The following is a 20491-nucleotide window of genomic DNA, read 5'->3' as shown; positions in this document are numbered from 1 at the left end:
GATTGTCCAGTCTTCAACGTCTCGAGCCTGCAAGCCACACGCTTCTCAAGGCTCTTGCGACTGAGTCCCAGCAGCTGCCTGGCCCTGGGGGCCAGTCACACAGCAGAAGGTCGCACAGAGAGCCGTTTCCTGACAGTCGACTATCTCGAGGCTCTACCACGTGTAATGAGGCAATTACGCAACAGGGATTATTAATCAGTTTAACCAACCTGAGAAAAAACCCTGCATAACAACCCGCTTTTAAGAGATTCTGAGAAAATCACAAGAATGACACAACAGCCAAGTAATATAGAAACCAGTCAGCCAGACCGAAGGCCTCAGCCTCCGGCAGGTGCGCATGCCCACGGCCCTGGGAACTGCAGGCCAGAGACGCCTCCCTGTCAGCTCAGAGGCCGCATGAAACCCCAGGCCATCGTCGTTGGGTCTGTGGCTCCCGCCTCAACCTCAGAGCTGTTCTCTGGGGTCAACTGCCCTTTACCAAGGGCCACACCCCTGTTTTCTGAGTTCCTGAGCTTTCAGAAAGACGACGAGCCAGGTTTTCCAGTCCACGCTTATGCACGTGCCTGCACGTCCAGCGGCACAAGACCATCGGGCCCCGTGTCAGACGAGGCCTGTGCCACCCCAGGGATTAGGCCTGTGACCCACTTGGTTTCTGCTCTGATTTCCCAGCACCCCCACTCAGGGCCGTCTGTGAGGAGCCGTGGAGCCCATCAGAGCACCCGACCCACCCCCACGGGCGCTTCCACTCTGCACGGCATTCCTGTGCTGGGACGGGCCACCCCTTCTCCCAGGCTCTAACATCTGCACCCCCTCATGGGTGCAGTGGGTGGTCGCCCAGGTGACGAGGGACGGGGCATCACCCACCTGGAGCTCCGGGGCCTGCCCCTGCCTGCTGTGGGGGGTCTTATGGACCAATCCCCACTGCTCCCTCCTTCTCTCGGGCAATGCTGTCAGCCTTCCTACGCTATGAGACTTCAAAACAGGTTTTAAAGCTGCTGAGGGTTCTTTTGAGAAGGCTGAGTGGGTTCACACCTTCCCCACCTCCCCCACTCCTGGGGTCTCTAAGAAACACAGAAGGCAGAGCACCCCTGGTAACATGGAATGGGACGTGGGGGTCACTAGCAGAGGCCAGGCTTTGACACGTGTCCTCAGGGGGGATGTCGAAGTGGCTGTGGGCTCGGCTGGGCGGGCAGGGGACGCGAGTGAGCAGGTGGGCAGAAGGCGTGTCACCGCACCAACCGGCTGAACTCAGACAGCTGTGCCCCTGCCCGGCTTCTACCCAGCAAGGAGTTAGGGCCCTCGCAGCATGTTCTGGGCAGGAGGAGGACAGCTTCAGGAGTGGGGGTGGCCACGGGCAGACATGGGGACTAGAGATTTAGCATTAAGGTAGTCCCCCCTGGGACCACTGAACGTGGACTCGGGGTTGTTCCGGGGGCAGGGAGAGCCTCCCGCTTAGCCGACTCTGCCCCTGCGGGATTCTTCCAGAGGAGCAGCCTTGGCCATACCCCTGCTCTCTCTGAGGGGCTCCCCGCGACGGCAGCAAGCTCTTACTGAGACTCGCTTCGCTCTGGAAAGCCTTTGCCTGCTCGCCTGCTCACCTAGTCAGCACGCAGGGGTTCGCAGAAGACTCGAGCACCCGTCAGCCTGGCGGCCCTCCCAGATGCGCGTCTCGGGTCACGGAGAATGCAGGCGGGAAACGCTTTCTCGGGAGAGGCCGTGAAGCTCGGCAAGTCTCCGGGTAGAGAAAACAGGCTTCTCCCGGCAGACTCCAGGCGCGCCGCGGCTGCTAGAAGCAGCACCGGGTGACCGCTGGCTCGGCCCCCTTGCCCTGACCTGGTCCCTCCCGTCCTCTCTCCCTCCCTTCGAGACCAGCTCCTGCAGGCCTCTGGCCCCTGGCGCACGTCGAGATCCCTGTGGAGGGCCGGCCCTGGATCGCGCCTGCTGCCCTGTAGTTGCCACACACTGTCCCCTCAGTTCCTGGGCCCCTGCACGGTGCATTTTCAGGTGTCCCCATCCTCAACTCTGACACGGTACTCAAACGGTGACGCGCTCGGGGATGGCTGAGTAGCCCAATGGTGGAGCGCGCGGCTTCAACACCGCAGGGAAAACCAAGGTCCCTCCCGTTGGCTTCTGACCTCGGGTGGGGAGGCCTGGGGGGCGCCACGAGTGTTGCGCGGCTCCGGAAAGTGCAGCCTTACCGGACGTTCAAACATGCTCTCCGGCATCTCTTAGAGCACCTGTCTGAGAGCATGTCGCCTGACTTGCCAGGCGGGCGGAGGGCACCCCGCGGTCCCTGCCCACTGGGGCGAGTGCCCGGCAAAGCAGCCCTGCGGCCGCCGCCTGAGGCCCTGTGCGCGGAGGGAAGCCCCAGAGCGCAGCGGCAGTGAGAGCAATTTGACGTCAGGCCAAGTCCTCCACACGCGCAGAATTAGTGCTAAGAGGTTAAAGGTTACTCAAGGTCATATGGAAACGACACAGGTCAGGAACACCGAGAGAGCGGTATTAATATTATTGTGTAATATTAATATTAGTAGCGAGTAACAGCAGCATGCAGGGGGAGGGGCAACGAGAAGAGAAGGTGGGGGGCAGAGTGGAGACTCACATCTGGGTGGGGGATGGCGTACTGTCCCTGGATCGTGTAGGCCTAGAAACAGAGAGACACCGTCAGCTCGGGAAGCGGCCAGCCATGCTGTGCCCACCGGTGGCCCTCCCCCGGGGACGAGGGCTTTCTCGGGACTGTGACTTCCTAGAACAGGCCCAAGGCCCCATGGTCAGCGCGCCCCGCCTTCCCCAGCAGCCTAGGGCACTGGGAGGTGCAGAGAGGGGGATCTTGGCGCCGAGCCTCACTGGCGCCCACAGGGGTGGCCGGGGCCACCCCCAGACGCAGGAGCCCGGGGAGCCACAGCCCAGGCACGGACAGCCACAGGCCGGGCAGTCAGCGGGGAGAGCAAGAAGGCCCCCGCTCCCCGGGGTTCTTCAAAGAAAACCCCAGTAAAGGATGGAATCCTGTTAGAGACGAATTGTTAAGCTTTTGAAACTTCCATCAGCTTTCAGAGTAAACACTTTTACAAAGTATTTATCCCAAGAAAAGCGAACCAAACAACCTTTCTGAAGGCAGATTAAGAAATGCACCAAATCAGTCACAAGAGGGACTGACCGGTCTTGTGACCTCAGAGGGCCGCACAGCCATTCTCAGAGGGGGCTGCACGCGCTCGGCCCCACTCCCTGGGGGCAAGCGTGGGTCCCTGAGGCTTCAGCTTCAAGAGAGATTCCGACCAGCCACGGCACGAGTGTGGACCCGTGCCCCCACCCCGCTCCTGCTTCAACAGTCCACCGGCTAGGTTGTTCCCAGAAACGTCATGGCCAAAGACAAACGAACCACAAAGTGTCAAGGGAGAGCAAAGACCGAGGACTTGTCAGGCCTCACGTGCTGCGGCGTGGAACTTGCCACGCCCGCCCTGGGCCACGGCATTGGAGGCCCCCGGCGGGAAGGCCCAGGTGCGGAGGGATGTGGCTTCCTGCCCCTGGCCATGTGGGTCCTCGTGCACATGCTGAGTGGACCCGTGATGCCCACCTGTGTCCGCACGTGTGCACCCACAGAGGGAGACCCCAGGTCAGTCCGAGTGCCACTCCCACGGACTCCACACTGAGGGGCGGCCTCCGAGTTTCCGTCCAACCACGGCTTTTGAATCTGCCCAGAGTTTTGGTCATAAACAACCCAACCTGGGAGTTGAAGGTCAGCCAAGCCCTGGAGAGCGACCACGGGAGGCAAAGCCCCAGTCTGGGTCGGGGTCTGCCAACGGTGTTCCAGGAGAAGTAAAGGGATCTTATCAGATGCAGCAGGTGGCTAAGGGGACCGTCCCTCCCCCTGGACTTCTGTCCACGGAGCAGCCAGACCTTGCAGTCAAGGTCTGTAGAGATGCCACGGGGCAGGTGCCCAGTGGGTCACCATGTGTACCAGGCCCCGGGACACAGGCTGCGCCCACTGGGCCAGGCAGGTCTATGGAGGTTGAGGCCAGCTCCCCGCGTGGGCCCACACGCCCGAGTGAACCCCACACGCTACCCAGCAGTGCGGCTCCTCCTCCCAGGCATTTCGGACTTCTCTCTTCCTCCGAGGGAATTCTTAATTCTCCCTGAAGCGCATGGGCAGTTTGCCAGGCCCTCCGGACAGCGGTAACATCCGGACAGAACAGCCGGACGGACAGAGTTCCGTCTGGAGGAGACCGTCACCCTCTGTGAGTGGCCTGAGGTGCACGGCTGGTGCTCCCTGGCGGGCCCACAGCGAGGGGCGTCTCCGGAGGTCAGTTGGGGAGGGGGCGCTGGCCATGACCCTTAGGCCTGGGCTCTGCGGCAGGTGGGGGTCTGGGCTCCGAGGGCCCCGTGGCTGCACTACATCTGTCACAGCCCATTGCTGAGCATGTGGGGTGGCTCCTCTGTCCCACATAAGCAGGAAGAGCCAGGGGGGAGGCCAGACCATCCCCGGGACACGCGTGCAGGGCCTACAACAAGAGTGACACGGAGGGCCGGGGCTCTGCTGGGCTTGACCCGTGGGGCGTCCCGGGCTCCCGTGTGTCCCTGTGCCTCCCTTTGGAATAGAGACCTGTGCTCCACCACACGGTGTCACCACGGGTTTGTGCACGTGTCAGGGGAAAGGACACAGGGCTCTGAACAAGGGCCCCTGACTGCCTCTGGCCTGGCCTTCCGACCTGTGAAATGGGGGTGCGCACACATCTTGGGGCTGCCGTAGGAGGGCACAGGGACATGAAGGGTCCAGACAAAGGGCAGGGCTGCTGGGAGACTGCAGGGCTGAGGAGGGCTGGGAGGGGGGCCCGCAGCGGATGCTGGCAGAAGCCGGGCACCGTGGACACCGGCCTGCCCAGAACCACGCAGGCCCCATGGGACTCTCCTGGGGGAAGCCGCCCACACCCCGGTCTTGGAAACGCAGGCCCCAGCCCCTCATCTAACGTGTGCAGCCAGTCTGGAGGATCTGATAAGATTCCTTTAACTTGGGGATACATTTTTACTTGCTGCCGTGTTAATGATAAAATCATGAGCACTCTGGCCTGACCTGGGTCACCTCTGGGAATTCTCCCGTCTTCACTCTCCCTCGAACAAAGACACACGTCACCGCCAACTGGACACAGAGCTCCTCCAGGCACCGCTGGCCGGCCGTCTTCCCGGGCCCTCTGGCCATGCTGTTGTGACCCCAGGGGGTGTGGCAGGGGGCGGGTCCTGGGGAAAGTGGGCCCAGCTCCTCTCTTGGTCCTCTCTAGGCCCGACTAATGAACTGCTGGCCTCAGACACAAATGTCTCAGCAACCCCTGGGCTCCCAGACCCCTTGCGGGCAGGGGACAAAGATCAGTGGCTCCGGCCACAACAGGTGTGCAAAGCAGGTGCTCCTGGGCCAGCTGGTACGCGAGGGCCACTGCTGTGACCAGGAAGGCTCTGGCTGGCTGGGCAGCTTTCCCTTCCCTTGCTCCCAGAAACTCCCCTCGGGAAGGTCAGGGACCCTGTTCATGCGGCTCCAGTTGCTTCAACATGGAGGCCCGGGTCACCCGTAACACTCCCGGCCCCTCTGCTCGGCTTCTTAAGGACACTCAGGAGCTCGACTGGGGCGAGCGCCGCCTGGGCAGAACCGGGGTCCTTCGTGCCAGGCCGGGGAGAAGACGCTTCCCGGGCCCAGCGTCTGTGGGACGCCTGCCGTGGCCGTCTGTGTGCCCGACCCTGCCTCTGCCCCGCGGCGGCAGCAGGCCGGGAGAGCTCTGTGTCCCGCGTGGGTGGGTGGGAGACGTGCACGGGACGGGGGAGAAAACCTGAGTGCACTAACGGGCAGCGGCGAGGGCTGCAGTAAGAGGCTGAGGTTGGCAGTGGAGGCCGCGAGCGGGTCGGCTCTTACCTGACCACCTGCAAAAATGACAGGGGTGGAGGCGGGCTTTGGGCGGTAGGGGATGGTGGCACCTTTCGGTGGGGACTAGGAAAAGGGACAGGAGAGGGAGAGAGAGCATTAGAGCAGCTTTGCAGCGCCAGGACCTGACGATGGGGGCGCCTCCTTCCCGAGCCCGCCCCCCGCGCCCCCCCGCCCCGCCCGGTCCCCCAGGCTGCAGCAGCCCCGAGGGGGAGGACACCCCACAGCAGGAGGGCCGCCGCTCTGCTCCGTGTAGCCGCCGTCCTAAATACGTCCCCACGTGGCGCCACCGTCTCCCGACAAGCGAGAATGGAGGACGAGACCCCAGCGGGGCGCAGACGGCGGACCCGTCGTTCCGCACTCGGCTCAGCCTGGCTGTTGTCCCTGAGGACACCTCTCGCCCTCTCCCCCAAGCTCAGGGTAAAGCCGGGCTCTATGGGTAGCTTGGCCTTGGGGGCCTCACGCCCAGTGCCCCACAGGCTTCGCAGGGCCAGGCCTTGATGCTCAGTGGGCATCGTCCCAGGACAGTTAGAAACACGTGATCTCACTAGTAACAAAAGGAAACAATTTTTTTAAAAAAGCTGAGAGTCCAAATTCAATATTTTATAGTCGGATGAACTTTGCTATAATTTCCTTTGCTTATTCTGTGTCCCCAAGCATAGGAATTTTAGCTCGGGATGAATGATATTCTCATGTCCCAGAAGTCTGCCAGATTCTGAGAGAGTTGACCGAACTCCTAGGTCAGAGGCAATCAGGGTCCTCCGGTGTCCGGCCAGGTGGCAGTCTGTCCTGGGAGCAAAGGCCAGGGCTGAGTCTGGGTCAGCAACACCACCGGCCAGAGGCAGAGGATGGGGCCAGGGCAGCCTGTCCCTGCTGGGAGTTCTCAAGACCATGGCCCACCCAGGCCTAGCCCACACCCTGGGCTATTGGGTGAGATGTCACAGTGTCCCCACCTGAAAGACACAGAGCAACATGGGGCTCAGCACTCGGGTGGTAGGTTCAACTCTGCAGTCCAAGCTATGCTGCGCGATCCTGGGCACCCTGTGTGACCTTGACTACACTGTATGACCCCGAACACATGGTTTGACCTTGACATGCTGCCTTTGAGTGTGCTATGCGACCTTGGTCACTCTGTTCGGTTTTGGCCATGCTGTATGACCTCAGGGGTGCCGTGTGACCTTGGGCAGTCTGAAGAGTGACGGCCATGCTGCAGGACCATGGGTGCGCTGTGTGATGACCCTGGGCAGGCTCTATGACCTTGGGAACACTGTGCGACCTTGTTATAAAGCAGGAAGGGCTGCTGAGGGGCCTGTGAGTTGACCCTGGTCTGGGTTCCAGGGTAGGCCGGTCTTCAGTGTTTCTGCTACTTACGACCAAATGCCTCCAGAACCGTCTCTGTGTGGCCAGGGGTCACTGCGGCCTCAGACGAGACTCAGGTTGTGGTGGCAGAACCCTGACTAAACTGAGCCACTGCAGCAGAGAACTCAGTCCAGGTGTGCCCCGTCCGGGCCAGGCCCCTCACTAGGTGCTGCCCTTGGCCCCGCGGCCCATGGCGCCCGCCAGCCCAGTGCCATGAGCGTGTGATTCTGGCGCTCGCTGACGTCCTCTGACAGGAGAGGCCCGTGAGCACTGTGACCTGCTGCCCCTGGCGCACAGTGCACTCTGCTGGGCGGGCTTTGCGGTGACAGCTGTGCTCTCCACAGCCCCATGGACGTGCCCCTACCCGAGGGCAGCCTTCAGAGGCCATTTCGAGGCTGTGGGGCCGCCCTAGAGCGACGTCCAGAAGCCCCTCATCTTTGCCGCACCTGTCCCGCTGGTCCTCACTTAAAACCGGGCCCGACTCTTTCGAGGTGCAGTGACGCCACCTTCTGCACCGAGGCAGCCGCTCCCCGACCTCTGAGAGCTCCACGGCCCCAGCTCGAGGGAGGCGTTGCCTCGGCCCTGCGTCTGCCATTCGTAGCCGCCATGAGTCCTTGCTGCCCAGTCAAGTCTCACGTGGGCCCCAGCCGGCGCACGCCCGGGGGCACAGGCACAGCAGCCCACGCACGGCCTCCGGCCTGTCTCTGTGGGTGCGTTGGGCCACGGATGTGGTGCTGGCACCGCCCCTGGGTAGGAGTCCCGAGGAGACTGAGTCTGGTTCTAACCCTTGCTCGTGGACGCGGGAGGCTGCCTCCCTCCTGGAACCGTCGCGTGACCCTGCGCTGACGTGGTCGCTGCCGCTCAAGATGCGGGTGTTTTCTCGCCACCTCGGGCACCTGCTGGTGCAAGCGAGCGCACGGCCCACTCACCGATGCGTGCCCGATGGCGCCTCCGAGGTCCCAGCCGCAGGGGTCGGAAGGGAACCCCGAGCGGCACAACGGTCACGTGGCCAGTGGCTGGGGACCACTGGGACACCAGCATTTAGAAAAACACTTCGATTTCACAGAATGATATACTTGGGAAAATTAAACTATGCGAACATTTTTTAAAGAGCTGGATGTGGGTTTGAAGAACAAACAAAGGACAAAAGCGGGGGGAGCCCACAGACACTCCCCGGGGCAGAGCCTCCCCCGCGGCAGCCGCAGGACGGCCCTAGGTCCCCTCGCCACTAGCCATAGTTGGGATTTACATCTCGGGTTCTTCCCCCAAAACGACTTCGAGAGAGGCTTCTGTCTTGCTCAGCTGTATCCTCTCCGCTTCTCCTTGGCTTCCACCCCTTGTTTATTCTTCTCTGTCTTTACAACTTGGGCATTTTCCTGCTCTTTCCTCCTTCGTGCTGCGAGCGCGGGCGAGCGCGGGCCTCCTGCTACCCTCCTCCGTGGGTCCTGCCCACAGCGTGTCCGGCGCAGACTTGAGCCGAGGGTAAGGCGACCCTTTACTGAATGCAGACTAAGGAGTCCCTCTGACTGTGTCCTGACACACCCCTTTCCCCGGCCCCCAGGCTGAGATGATGGACATGCCCAAGACGGCAGGCACCGCACACCCGGCACGGCTCTCGCTCGGGTCGCTCCGAGCCTGGCTGCGGTCTCAGGTCACACTCCTGACCCCCGGCCCCCACACGGCCCTGACTGTGTGAATTCTCAGGGCCCCAGCCACGTGCCACAGCCAACACGAAGAAGCCTTGGCCGAAGCAGCCACGACCGGTGCGGCACGAGGGCCAGGCTGGTGGCGAGCCCCGGATGCCCAGACTGTACCTCCAGCATGACCACACAGATCTGCCTGACGCACTGGATGATGGCGTCGGGGGTCCCCGAGATGGTCACTGCCCGCTCTGTGGAGTTGGGCAGCATGTCCCCGGCCACCTGGACCTGGGCACCTGTGGACTGCAGAAACAAGACATTGGAAGGGGAATGGCAGGGTGGGGGGCTGGTGGCGGCGGCCGGTGCTGCAGCAGTGCCCCGGGTGCTCAGGAGGACGTCATGTCGAGGGCACAGTGCACAGATGCCCACGCCAGGGGCACGACGCCCGCCTGCCACCTCGGCCCTCTGTTCCTTCCCTGGGGGCCCAGGGCAGACCTAGTGTGCCTTAGCCCGTGGCCTGGCACGGCCTGGCACAGGGACAGGACACTGGACAAGAGGTGTCTGAACCTGCAAGTGGCTTTTGCAGAGACGGAGACAGAAATGGAGTCACTTTTTTCTAACACGTGGAACTTCATCTCCCTGTGGAGCTGAGGGCACAGACAGAGCGATTCTAGAGGGGCCTAAGCTCTGCGGCGGTCTTCCCTTGACGGAATCATGACAGGGTGGCTATCCTCCTTCTGGAAGGGGCAAGGACTCAGGCTTTCTTTGAATAAAGGAACATGAACATAAAGTCTGCACCTCACCCAGCCCTGCTGGTCTGCTCGGGCCCGGCGGTCCTTGGAGACACCTGCCGGGGGGCAGGGACTACCGCCTCCATGGCCTAGAGCCACACGACTGGGTGGCAAGGTGCTGCCTACCCCGCCCCGTCAGAGGCGGTCCTGCCCCACTGCATGAGGCTGTGAGCGGTCTGTGCACGTTCCAGGGGCTCCCACAGCCCACCCTTTGCTTTTAGACGGCTCCGCTGCCGGAAGCTCCACACTAGCAGGCCCTGCAGTGCTGGCCTCCCCAGGGCAGGCTGAGCGTCCCGGGGTGGGCCTTACCCACCCAGTGGTGGGGCGCCAGCAGCCAGAGAAGGTTACCTCCCTGATCTCCTTGATCTTGGAGCCGCCTTTGCCGATCAGGGACCCACACTGGCTGGCGGGGACCACCAGCCTCAGCGTCACCGGGGGCTTGCTGGTGGCAGGGCTGTTGCTCATAGAGTTAATGATGTCCTGGGGAGGGAGAGAGACATATGGGTGGGCCTGCCAGGCACACACCAGTGAGTGCAAAGGCCAGGCTCAGTGAGAAAGCATCTATCTGGATGGGCCCCAAAGACTGGTGGGCTAGGCTCCCGCCCCCAGCAGCCCACGGGCAGTGGGGGTTGAGGGAGGACACGAATGGGAACTCGGCCGCTCTGAATGCATCTCTAAGTAACTTCTGGCAGCTTGAACAACATTGGAAACACATGGGAACTTTGATGTAAGTCGCTGGCAGAGCACAGAGACGTGCCGCAGACATGGGAGCGCATGTGTGTTTCCACGCGCTGGCAGCAGAGTCCCCAGGCCCAGCCTGCAGCCGAGCTCGTGTGCCGGGGCAGGAGCCGTGGGGGTGGCCGGGGCTCAAGCTCGGCCCCGGGCCTTGGACTCGCGAGCACAGTGGCTGGCCCGTCGCCAGGTGGCCGGCGGCCCAGGGAGCCCCCGGCAGTGGAGAGGTGACTGGGGAGAAGAGAAATCTTTGCAGCCAAGCAGAGCATCCCTGGTGGGCCGGGCTGTGCCCATGTCCTGACACAGGGGACGTGGGGCTGGAGCAGCAGCAGGCCGTGTCCTCCCCTCCCCCAGCACACAGGGTCTGGGGCGCATCTTACCTCCTCAAACTTGTAGGCGATCATGGCAAAGGCCTTGAAGATGGCGTCCGTGGGGCCTGTGATGGTCACGATTCTTTCCGGGCAGTTTCCCTCAGAGATGTTGATCCTGGCGCCGCTCTGGAAGGAGGCATCCCCGGGCCAGGGTCAGCGTCACCGCAGTACCGGGCTGGGTTCTCCACAGTACATGGTGAGGCCTCTGCCCCGTGCCTTCCTTCAGGGTGTGGAGAGCCACACACTGTGCCCCCGGCAATGCCCCGAAACAGAGGCCCAGATGCGGGGGGTGCAGGTCAGAGGGGAGGGGCCGCCGCGGCCGGGAGGTGATCACGGGCAGGGCCTGACTCCTGGCCTCCCCCTCCCGCCTGCCCACAAACGGACGCCACCGGGCCCGGCCGCCTCACCTCTTCACGCATCTTTTTCACAGTTTCTCCTTTCTGGAATAAAGAGTCAGACACAGGGTGAGGCGTCACTCCGGACTTCGCCAGAGGCAGGCAGGGGCAATGGCGTGGCACACAGGGGCTGGGGGCACTGCCTCGCGCTCGGTGCCTGAGGCCAGCGAGCAGCAGCTCAAAGTGGGGGGGGGGGGGGGGGCAGGGAGCAGAGCCCGGCGCGCTGCGGCTCCCTGGGCCCCCACCGCCGGCTGGTGAGGGTCCTTCAGAGGAGGCAGAGGAGGCAGCTGGGTGCCGGCCCACATGGCTCCTGTCTACACTGGTTCTCGTATCTGTCATCTTCATCACCCGAAAGCAGGGCCAGGCCGGGGGCAGGGAGGGGGACACCCCGAGGTTCTCGTGGGAAGACCTGGACATGGAGTGTGGAGGGGCCCCCTGGACGCCAGGGGCCTGGAGACGGTGGGCTGCCAGCCCTGGTAGGTGGTGCCGCGCCCCAGCCTCTGCCCCAGGCTCTCGACTCCCTGAGACTCCCAGTTCCGTGCTCACTTCCCCATGGAGCGCTCCTTTATTTTGGAAGGGAGCTCGGAGAGACTCACCACCACCCACTGGCCAGAGGGGACACTGCTCTGGAGAAGGCCAGGGAACCACACTCACTGGGCCCTCACCGGGGAAGGAGGACAGGCCATAGGGCCGCGGGGCAGTGGGGGGTGGGGCTGCCCTGGTGACCAGCAGGGGCCTTGCTGGGGCGGGGCTGCGGGGTTCCACTGGAATCCTTGGTGCACCCCACTGTGTGGCCTGCAACTCTGCACAGGCCTGGTGGCCCCGTCACCTCCTCGGAGGCCCGAGCAAAGGCAGAGTCCACTCAGTAGTTACCTTCCCGATGATGCTTCCAACTTCCTGTGGGAACAGAATCACAGAAAGATGACGTCATGGCGCAGAAGGAGAGATGGCCTGCGACAGACACCAGGAGTCCCATCTGTGCTGGCTCCAAGGAACGGGGTCAGGACAGTCAGGAGGGAGCGTGGTCAGGCCACCTGTGCCAGGGTCCTGAGTCTGGGGGCTCCTGGGTGCCTGTCTGACCCCGCTTCCCAGGCCCTGCCTCTGACGGAGCATCGGATGAGCACGAACGGGATGAGAGTCATCGGAACAAACAGCAGCGGAGTCCACAGAGACGTGCGGGCGCGGGCAGGTGACTGAGCGCTGAGGTCTGGTGACAAGGGGTTCCCCGCAGCGTCCGCAGGCCCCAGCAGTGCGAACAGCAGGGGAAGAGCACGGACGCCCTGAAACCTGGGCCCCTGATGGGGGAGCTCCTATGACCTTCCCACCGACAGGGAGGAAACATCAGGAAAGCTGCCTCGAGGAAGGGCAGGGACTTTCAGGGTGAAATGCAAGGGAAGAGCAGGGGTCCCTCCAGGCTGAAGACCTCCAGAGACGCGTCTGGCACGTGGAGGGCTGACCGCCGCCCCCAGCACGCGGGACCTGTGGTGAAGGGCAGGCTGAGACGGGGCCTGAGGCGAGGGGCTGGGACACGCTGGTGTCGGGATTCTGACATGGATGGGGCATGGCGCCCTTGTTGGTAGGACATACACGTGCGGGGGCTCAGTGACGGGGTAGCAGGTGGCAACCAGTCTCGAAGGGTTCCCGGGGAAGTGTACTTTGGAGCGGGCCGCTGTGTCGGCTCGAGACCGTGCGGGCTTACAAAGCAGGCGCTGGCGACGGGCACATCCTTCCTGCTTCCCAGGGGCCTGACACAGTGGCCTTGGGCTCCGTACCTTTCCATGCATCAGCAGGCGGATGGTCAGGGTCACGTTCAGGCCACCTTCTGAGACCTTCGACTCCATCCTTCTCCCAATATGCAGCTGGGGGTAGTGGCGTAAGGTGCCGAGGGCGCCGTGAGGAAGGACAGACGGAGCCCAGATAGCGTCACCTGGAAAGGGAAGGCATAGCTGCTGCCGGCTGAGGACACGGTCAACGCCAACACCTGCAAGGACCTTCGGCCACTGGGGTGTGGGTAGGCGTGCGGGAGTCCGGAAGAGCGTGCTGCCTTCACTCTTGCTGTGGGTGAGACACCAAGGCTCAGGGAGGCAAAGGCTCCTGGGAAGGCAGCCCAGTCAGCAAGAAGGCGTAGCCCTGGGACATGCCCTGGTGTGACCTACTGGGCCTTGGGGCGTGTGGCAGCGGGACGCGTGGGTTTGGGGAAAACCCGGCAGGGACTAACTAATCGTGTGAGCCCAAGCACGTCATTCAAACACTCTGGTCTCAGCTTCCACCTCTGTGCGGGGAGAAACCGGAGAGGGAAAGGGCTCAAGCGAGCTGTGGGCTCCTGGCATGCGGCTGGAGCATCTGCTCCGCTTTCATGTTAGATCGTGTTAGTTCTGTGCATTTCCACCCTCTGGCTACGGCTCCCTTCGCCCTTAGAAACCCAGGACGCTATAGCTATTGGTGCTGTCTGCGTGTTTAGGGTTAAGGTCCCCTGGTGACCCCATTTCTAGAGTGGATCTAGTACCTACTAACTGAACTGCCGAATCACTGGGCACCCCCTTTATGAAGTCTTTCCGGAAGATGCCTTGCACACCCGTACTGCTGGTCTACACTTACTGTACAGTTCCTGTGGACAGTGGGTCCAGCACTCAGCCCACCAAACAAAATTAAGGCTTCCCTTTATGATTTACAGGCCAAGCACAACGACAGAGCGTTAGACCCACCAGGCCCATGGGAAGAGGGACTGGACTGTCCTGACTGGAGTCCCTTCTGGGGAGGGTCCAGGTTCTCCTCCCAGCTGGGTCCTGAGGGACAGGTCCCCCACCACAGTGTACAGGGCGGCCCCCAAGACAGGCCCCCGTGAGGATTAGAAGTGAGAGTCAGGTGGGACCAGGGCTCAGGGTGCAGCAAGAGGAGAGGGAGGACCAGGAGAGGCTCAGAGCACATGGGGGGTCCGGATGGAGAGGTCTGCAGAACCGGAGTCTCCGGGAGGCCCCGATGTGGGAGGCTCCGTGGGGGCACCGGACCTGACTCCAGGCCTGGGAAGGCGTGTTTCACTCTGCAGGCAACACGGGTCAGGGGTGGCTGTTTGGGTGGCCATCCTGGGAGTGCCAGCGGTCAGGGCAGCCAATGGGAGCTGGAGAGCCACCTGCCGGGCGCGTGGGAATGTCTCGGGGTGCAGGGAAGCTCCTGGGTGCCGGGGTCCACCAGGGTCAGAGAGGAGAGGAATGGGGGGTGGGACACGGGGCGTGAGTGACCCCCATGGGAGCAGGGCGTGGCCAGTCCTGGAGGGGTTGGGCAGGCCATGGGGCAGTGGTCACAGGGTCTGACAGCAGGGTGCTGCTGGGGGGACAGGGAGGGAAGGAGGTCTGGCTGGGGGCGATTCCACATGACCTGGGGCCCTGGGGTTCCCAAGGGGGGAAACCCGGTGGATCCCACGGAGCAAAGAGCGCCACAGGCCTCCCGTACCTGCACACACCCGCTCATGGGCACACCTGAAAGGTAGTGGGCGGCCTGGCCACGAAAGAAGGAGAGCTTCCCGGCCACTCGGCTAGCGCGCCCCACATACGGCCCCACAACAGTGAAACCTGTGTGTGCCCCTGCCTGGGGCTCAGGACACCAGCCCTTCGATGGGGCCTGTAAAGATGGAGGCTTCATCCACACACACGAGAGAGCACAAGTTAAAAACGCAAGATTCTGCTTTAACCTTCTAGGTTTTGGGGGGCAAAACTCCATCTTCTTCCTCATCAAAATATTCCTGCTGAAAAATATGCTTCAGGGAGAATCCACACACGAAGCCCAGAGACCGCCCATTCTCACTCTCTGTTGGTGGTGGAGGGCGCGCACAGATGGCGGCTGCGGACGCGTTTCTGCACCAACAGACACGCGCACGTGACAACGTTCCCCACGGACCGTCAGCGGACGATCAGACGATGCTTCCGAAGAGCCAGGATTCTGACAGGAAGCTCTGAGACCTGGCAAAGGCAAGTTTTGAAAACCACCCTTGCATATTACCATGGTCTGTCTCCACCGGCCAGCATGGGAGCCACCGGCCACCCATGGCTATTCATACTGGAAAGAAGACACTTGCCAGCCGCGCCGAGACTTGAACAAGTGTCCCCATGTGCCTGGTGGCTGAGCAGGGATGAGCACAGCAGAGAGCCCTGGTCCCGGGCGCCGTCCTGCGCGACAGTGCGGGCCGTGTGGCCACGCCAGCAGGTCTGGCCGGAAGAGGGCACTCTGGACTGGAAGCCTGGCCCGGAGAGGAGACATTGGAGCCCAAGGGATTGGCGTGGCACGGAGTTCACCGCGCTCCCTCCCGCACAGACACCCGGCGGCAAGTGGAGGTCCCAGCACCAGCGGAGCGGACTGGGCGCTGGGCACGCTGGGATGTCAGGCCTCCTGTTTAATTAGAAACATCTCCTCCTGTGGGGGCAGCAGGGCCCCGAGGCTGCGGTTACGTCAGTGTTTCCAGCCACAGCGGAGAAAGTGGGTCAGCGAGTGCCAGGGAGCTTCAGGGTCCAGGCTGTCGGCCGCCATCAGTCACACAGGCCAGCGAGCTGCCACAGAGGCCGGCCTTCATCACGCGGCCGAGGGTGAGTAGCACAGCGCCCTCTGTAGACTGCTGGGGACAAGGAGTGGCCCTGCGTGGTGGTGAAGGTCACCTGCGACTCAGTGCCCTTGACCTTGAAGAACCTACCCTGTGGCAGCCACCGAGGAGCACCGGGCTATGGGCTCCCCCGGGGAGCACAATCTCAGGAGCATGTGGTCCGTCCTCTGGGCTCTGGGACAGAGGTGTTCATCGGGGGCGACCCCGAAGAGTATCGGGGCTTACTCCCACCTTGGACCCACCCCTGCAGCAGAGCCCAGAAGCAGCACTTGGGGTCACATGCACCCAGAGCCAAGCTGATGGGACGTGGTCAGAAAAAATCTCTGTGACTCACTCCTCCCCACACTTGGTGCTCCAGAAGGCAGATCTCCCGCGCCAGCAAGGACCCCACCTCCCGTTCTCCGAAGTGCTGGGAACTGAACATATTTGTAACTCGCTCGGTGGGAGGGAGAGGAGACACAGGCACGGTCCCTTGCAGGGCCTGAGGCAGCCCGCCGCGTGGCCCTGTGCCGACACCGTCCACAAACGTGCCTCGGCTGGAACGCAGCCTGTGCCCAACCGCCGCAGCCGCCGCAGCCACCGCGAGCAACCGCAGCACTTCCGACCCCGACAGCCCTCCCAGCCGCCTGTCCGTCCGTCCATCTCTGCAATCCGGCCTTCCAGCTTCAGGCCCAAACCCGGGGGTGCAGAGGCTCCCCTCTGTGGCCCCCAGCACCTTCATCAGCAAACCCCAATTCACGGATGCAGAGTTAATTAGTTCTTCTCTAGTTTCTTACTTCTTTTGTTCTATAAAACCCTCAACATACGGCTTTATTGCGTCTCACTAATTCTGATTATCTGTCCTCTTTCTGACTCATTTCAAAACACCAACAAATTTTTATTTCTCTTTTGGTTCATGGGATACTATGTAGTGTGTAGCGTGTTACTGAATTTTCAGACACTTGGAGGTTTTCTGGATCTCTTTCTCCTGCTGGTTCTCTGATGGTTAGAGAACGTAGCTGGCGACACCTCAGGGGCATCCCATGTCCGGAGGTGCGCCTGCGGCCACACTGTGGTCGGTCCTGGTAAGCGCGCGCTCCGTGCCGGGGTGGAGGCTCTCACGGCCCGGATGGTACCAGCGTTGGTCCTCTGCGGTCCCGTCGGGTCCCCAGGGCGCCAGGAGGGCCTGCGGCCTGCGCTGCAAGGTCTGTCGTCAGCACGCGACCACCGCGCTGTTGCCTCCGGCCCAGGGACCAACAGACTCCCTCGTCACCGTGAGACCAGCCTCACGGCTGGCTGCGGCCTCAGCGCGTGACCCGGCTTTCTTCTGACGGTGCTGGTGTGGCGTATCTCCTTCCGGCTTCTACCTTGAACCTGTCTTTAGATTTCGAGTGAGTTTCCTGTCGGCAGCACACGGCTGAACCTCGCCTGTTTATCTCGTTCACGATCTCTGCCCTTTCACTGGGAGGTTCCGACCTTTGATGGCGACTGCGGACGCGGTGGAGCTGGGATCTGTCGTGCTCCTGCTTGTTTCTTACTTTACCGTCTGGTCTTCAGTCCCCCATTCCTGTCGGTTTCTCCTCTGCCACCTTTTGCGTGAACCGCACCCTTTCCGGATTTCACTTTACCTCCTTCGTCCGCTTATCAGTTATGACCCTCGTTTTGTTACCTTGGGGCTGCTCCGCACACACCCTGCACCCGTCACCGTACGGTGTGAGTGGTCTGTCACTTAGCGCCGTGGGGGAGCACCTGACATGGCGCTAACCGTGCCTCTGTTTCCCCTCTTGGCCTCTGCACTGTGGCGCACTTCTGTTCTCCTGAGTTATGAACCAACAGTCTTATTTCTGACGTAAACAATCATCCTCTAGAGGGATGTCGCGGACCAGAAAACACGTCTCTTCGTACCCATGGGACGCTCACCCCGCCGTGTGCAGGCAGCGTCCTGATCGCTCTCCGATTTCTTCTACCTGAAGAGCTTCCCGGAATAATGTGTGCACGACAAGTCTGCTGGTGATGGAGGCTGTTCCCGTGGGTCTGACAGGTCTGCTCACCTCAGCGATGGACGAGTCTCACCTGGCACAGAACTCCAGGTCAGCAGGGCTCTCTTTGGGTCCCCGAGAGACGTGTTCCGGGACCCCTCGCCCCTGCTGCTGCCCTCTGACTCCTCGCCAGTGTTGCTGCCCCCTGACCTCCTGCCTCTGCTGTTGCCCTCTGACCTCTTGCTGCTGCCCCCTGACCTCCTGCCTCTGCGGCTGCCCCTGCCCCCTCACCCACGCTACGGGCAGGGAGAAGCCTGCTGCGTTCTCCTGTTCCACTATCTGAACCGTGTCCTTTCCCACAGCGCGTGTAAAGGATTTTCTCTTAATCCGTGGCTTTGAACCACTTACTCAGCCTGTGCTTTGTTGCAGTTTCCTCAGGACACTTTGTGCTCATTGAGCTTCTTAGATTTGTGGCCTTGGAAAATCGAGGCCGTTGTTTCTCAAACGCACTTTTTACCCTGCACCTCCCCCACTCCCAGGGCCCCCAAACCCCGTCTGTTCGCTGCCGGAAGTTGAGCCGAGCTCCCCAAGGCTCGTTCACGTTCTCCTGCCTCTTGTCTTCTCATTTCATAGCTTTTGTTTCCATCCTGAAGTTTAAAACCTTCCGCTCTGCGACTCCCAAGCTCTGCTAATCCCACCCGATGTACTTTTCACCTGAGACTCGCGTTTTCACTCTAGAAACTCCGTCTCGGTCTTGGTCATGTCTTCCATGTCCCCATTGAAAAAACCAGATCCTTCACTTCCTGAACACGCGGTTTATGGTTCTGAGACTGATTTCAAGGTCCACACCCTGCAGGTGCACCGCCGTCACTTCTGAGTCTAGGCCCAGGAGGTGCCAGCGAGCAGGGCGAGCACGGGCCCCTGCTGACCCCGGCAAGTCTTTCTCTCTGCGGCTCCTACGGCGGATGCTCCTCGGCCTCAGTCAGACCTGGTTGCCCGGGACGTGGATGTGCGGCCTCCTAGGAGCCCGTGGACAGAGCCTGTGGACAGAGCCCCTCTTCCGGCCCAGCTGCCCCATCTGTCCTGTGTGGGGGCACAGGGCTGGGGTACGAGGCCCTGCGCGGGTCAGCTGGGTCCGTAAGGCGACAGTGCAGGTCTGACCCGCCCCCCGCCACACAGCGTCCCAGTGCATCTCCGGCTGCTCCGCGCGGCCCGGCTGCTGGGCGGTCCCAGGTCGTCCGGCAGTGCGGCGGGAAGCCGGAGACCAGCAGTAAGGGAAGGCGCAGGGTGAGGCCAGGCTGTGGGAACAAGAACGGGAGGGAGAGGCCTTGATGCACAGAGGAAGCCTGAGAACGAGGCCACTGCAAAGGTCCCTGACATATGTGTTGGGGACAGACAGTTGCCACCCACAACGTCCTGAGGAAGGGCTCTGGCTATCCTGGCGTGGGTCACGGGTTGAGGCCTGACGGGCCAGGTCCTGTGGCCAGACTGTGTGGAAACTGCTGCTCTGCATGGAGCGTTTCCAGGGCAAGTGGGCGCTGTGGTTGGAGCCGGGCTCCCTCCTAGGCAGGGCGTCAGCAGCCTTCCCACGTGCATTTGCTTGTAAGAGCGCCCCACTTCACAGGTCTTTGCCCCCGTGCCAGGCTGGAGGGGACCTGGGGGACGAAGGGGAGCACCGGGAGGTGTAATCCTCCTCGTCTAGGCCACATCTCCAGGGGCTCACCTGCTCTCCCCTCCCAAGGCCGAGCGGCAGGTACGGCCGTATATCTGCAGCTGTGGTCAGAGCACCGCCCCATGCGCTCTGGGGGAGCCTGGCACCCGACTGCTCTTGGTTGTGAGGCCAGTGGCAGAGTGCCAGGTCTCTCGGTACCAACACAGGGTCTGGGCTGGGGATGGAGAAGAAGGCGGCCAGGGGCACTGGGAGGTCAGAGGGAGGGGCTGCCGTGACACTGGGTGAGCAGATGGGGTCCCCGCTGGGACTACTGGGCAGGTCCGTGCTAACAATCAGATCTTCGGCTGCTCAGATCCCGCGAAGCCAGTCTGAAGCTGGAGGGGCCCTCTGAGTTGAGCTTGCGGGAAGCCGGACGCTCAGGTCCCCACATTCATATCTGGGCCTCATCTTTGCAAGGGAGGCATCAGGAGGGAGGTGGAGGGGAAAGTCCCAACAAGGCCAAGTACACCCCAGCTCTGTGTCACTTGCTGACTTCTCGCTAGTCAAAGGAAACACATGCAGAAGGTGCTGGTGTCTGTCCGGCAGCCCCAGGCAGCCCAGGGGGGCTTGCCCTGGACAAGCGGCCCCTCTCTGCCCTCAGCCACCTTCAGGGCCTCTGAGTTTCCCTGCCAGCTCTCTCTCCATCTCCAAAGATGCAGCAGACCCAGGAAGGAACATTCAGGAAGCCAGAGTCCGCTGTTATGCACACGTGATAGCCATTACGGGCAGATTCTGTGCAAACAGAAGATGTAATCTTTTGAGTTTCACTTTAAATTCAGGACGGCTTCAAGAAGTCAGCTTCCATGGGGGACCTGTATAGACAGCAGAGACGGCACTCAGGAGGGCTGGCGGACAGGTGACATGACACAGGACGCCAGAGGCCCAGTCAGCACAGGGGGATGCTGTTGTGGAGCAAGTATCTGTGGTGAGAGCTGCCCAAGAATGCTCGCCGCGGGCCCCTGGAGACCAGCTCTGTGCAGCCGCATAGCCTGCCTGCTGCTGTCCGCGTGGATTATGCTGGAAGCCAGCAGCCGCGTG

The 20491-nt window shown here is 62.1% G+C and overlaps 1 protein-coding gene across 16 annotated transcripts in view; it reads right to left on the bottom strand.

The window, feature by feature from the left end:
* PCBP3 (poly(rC) binding protein 3) overlaps positions 1-20491 on the bottom strand; it is a 249670-nt gene that overhangs the window by 16213 nt on the left and 212966 nt on the right. For 8 of the 16 annotated variants that reach the window (XM_059392533.1, XM_059392535.1, XM_059392530.1 and 5 more), the window contains 8 exons: positions 12966-13120; positions 12067-12090; positions 11206-11238; positions 10808-10924; positions 10044-10175; positions 9079-9207; positions 5828-5971; positions 2603-2644 (listed from right to left, as the gene is read on the bottom strand). In XM_059392533.1, coding sequence (XP_059248516.1) covers positions 2603-2644; positions 5828-5971; positions 9079-9207; positions 10044-10175; positions 10808-10924; positions 11206-11238; positions 12067-12090; positions 12966-13120 — 776 coding nt within the window. The remainder of the gene's footprint in view (positions 1-2602; positions 2645-5827; positions 5972-9078; positions 9208-10043; positions 10176-10807; positions 10925-11205; positions 11239-12066; positions 12091-12965; positions 13121-20491) is intronic. The other 8 variants (XM_059392538.1, XM_059392537.1, XM_059392540.1 and 5 more) reach the window with 4 other exon arrangements.

Source organism: Mustela nigripes, chromosome 2, assembly GCF_022355385.1.
Source record: "Mustela nigripes isolate SB6536 chromosome 2, MUSNIG.SB6536, whole genome shotgun sequence".
Lineage (NCBI taxonomy): Eukaryota > Metazoa > Chordata > Mammalia > Carnivora > Mustelidae > Mustela > Mustela nigripes.
This window is presented reverse-complemented; position numbering and strand designations above follow the sequence as displayed.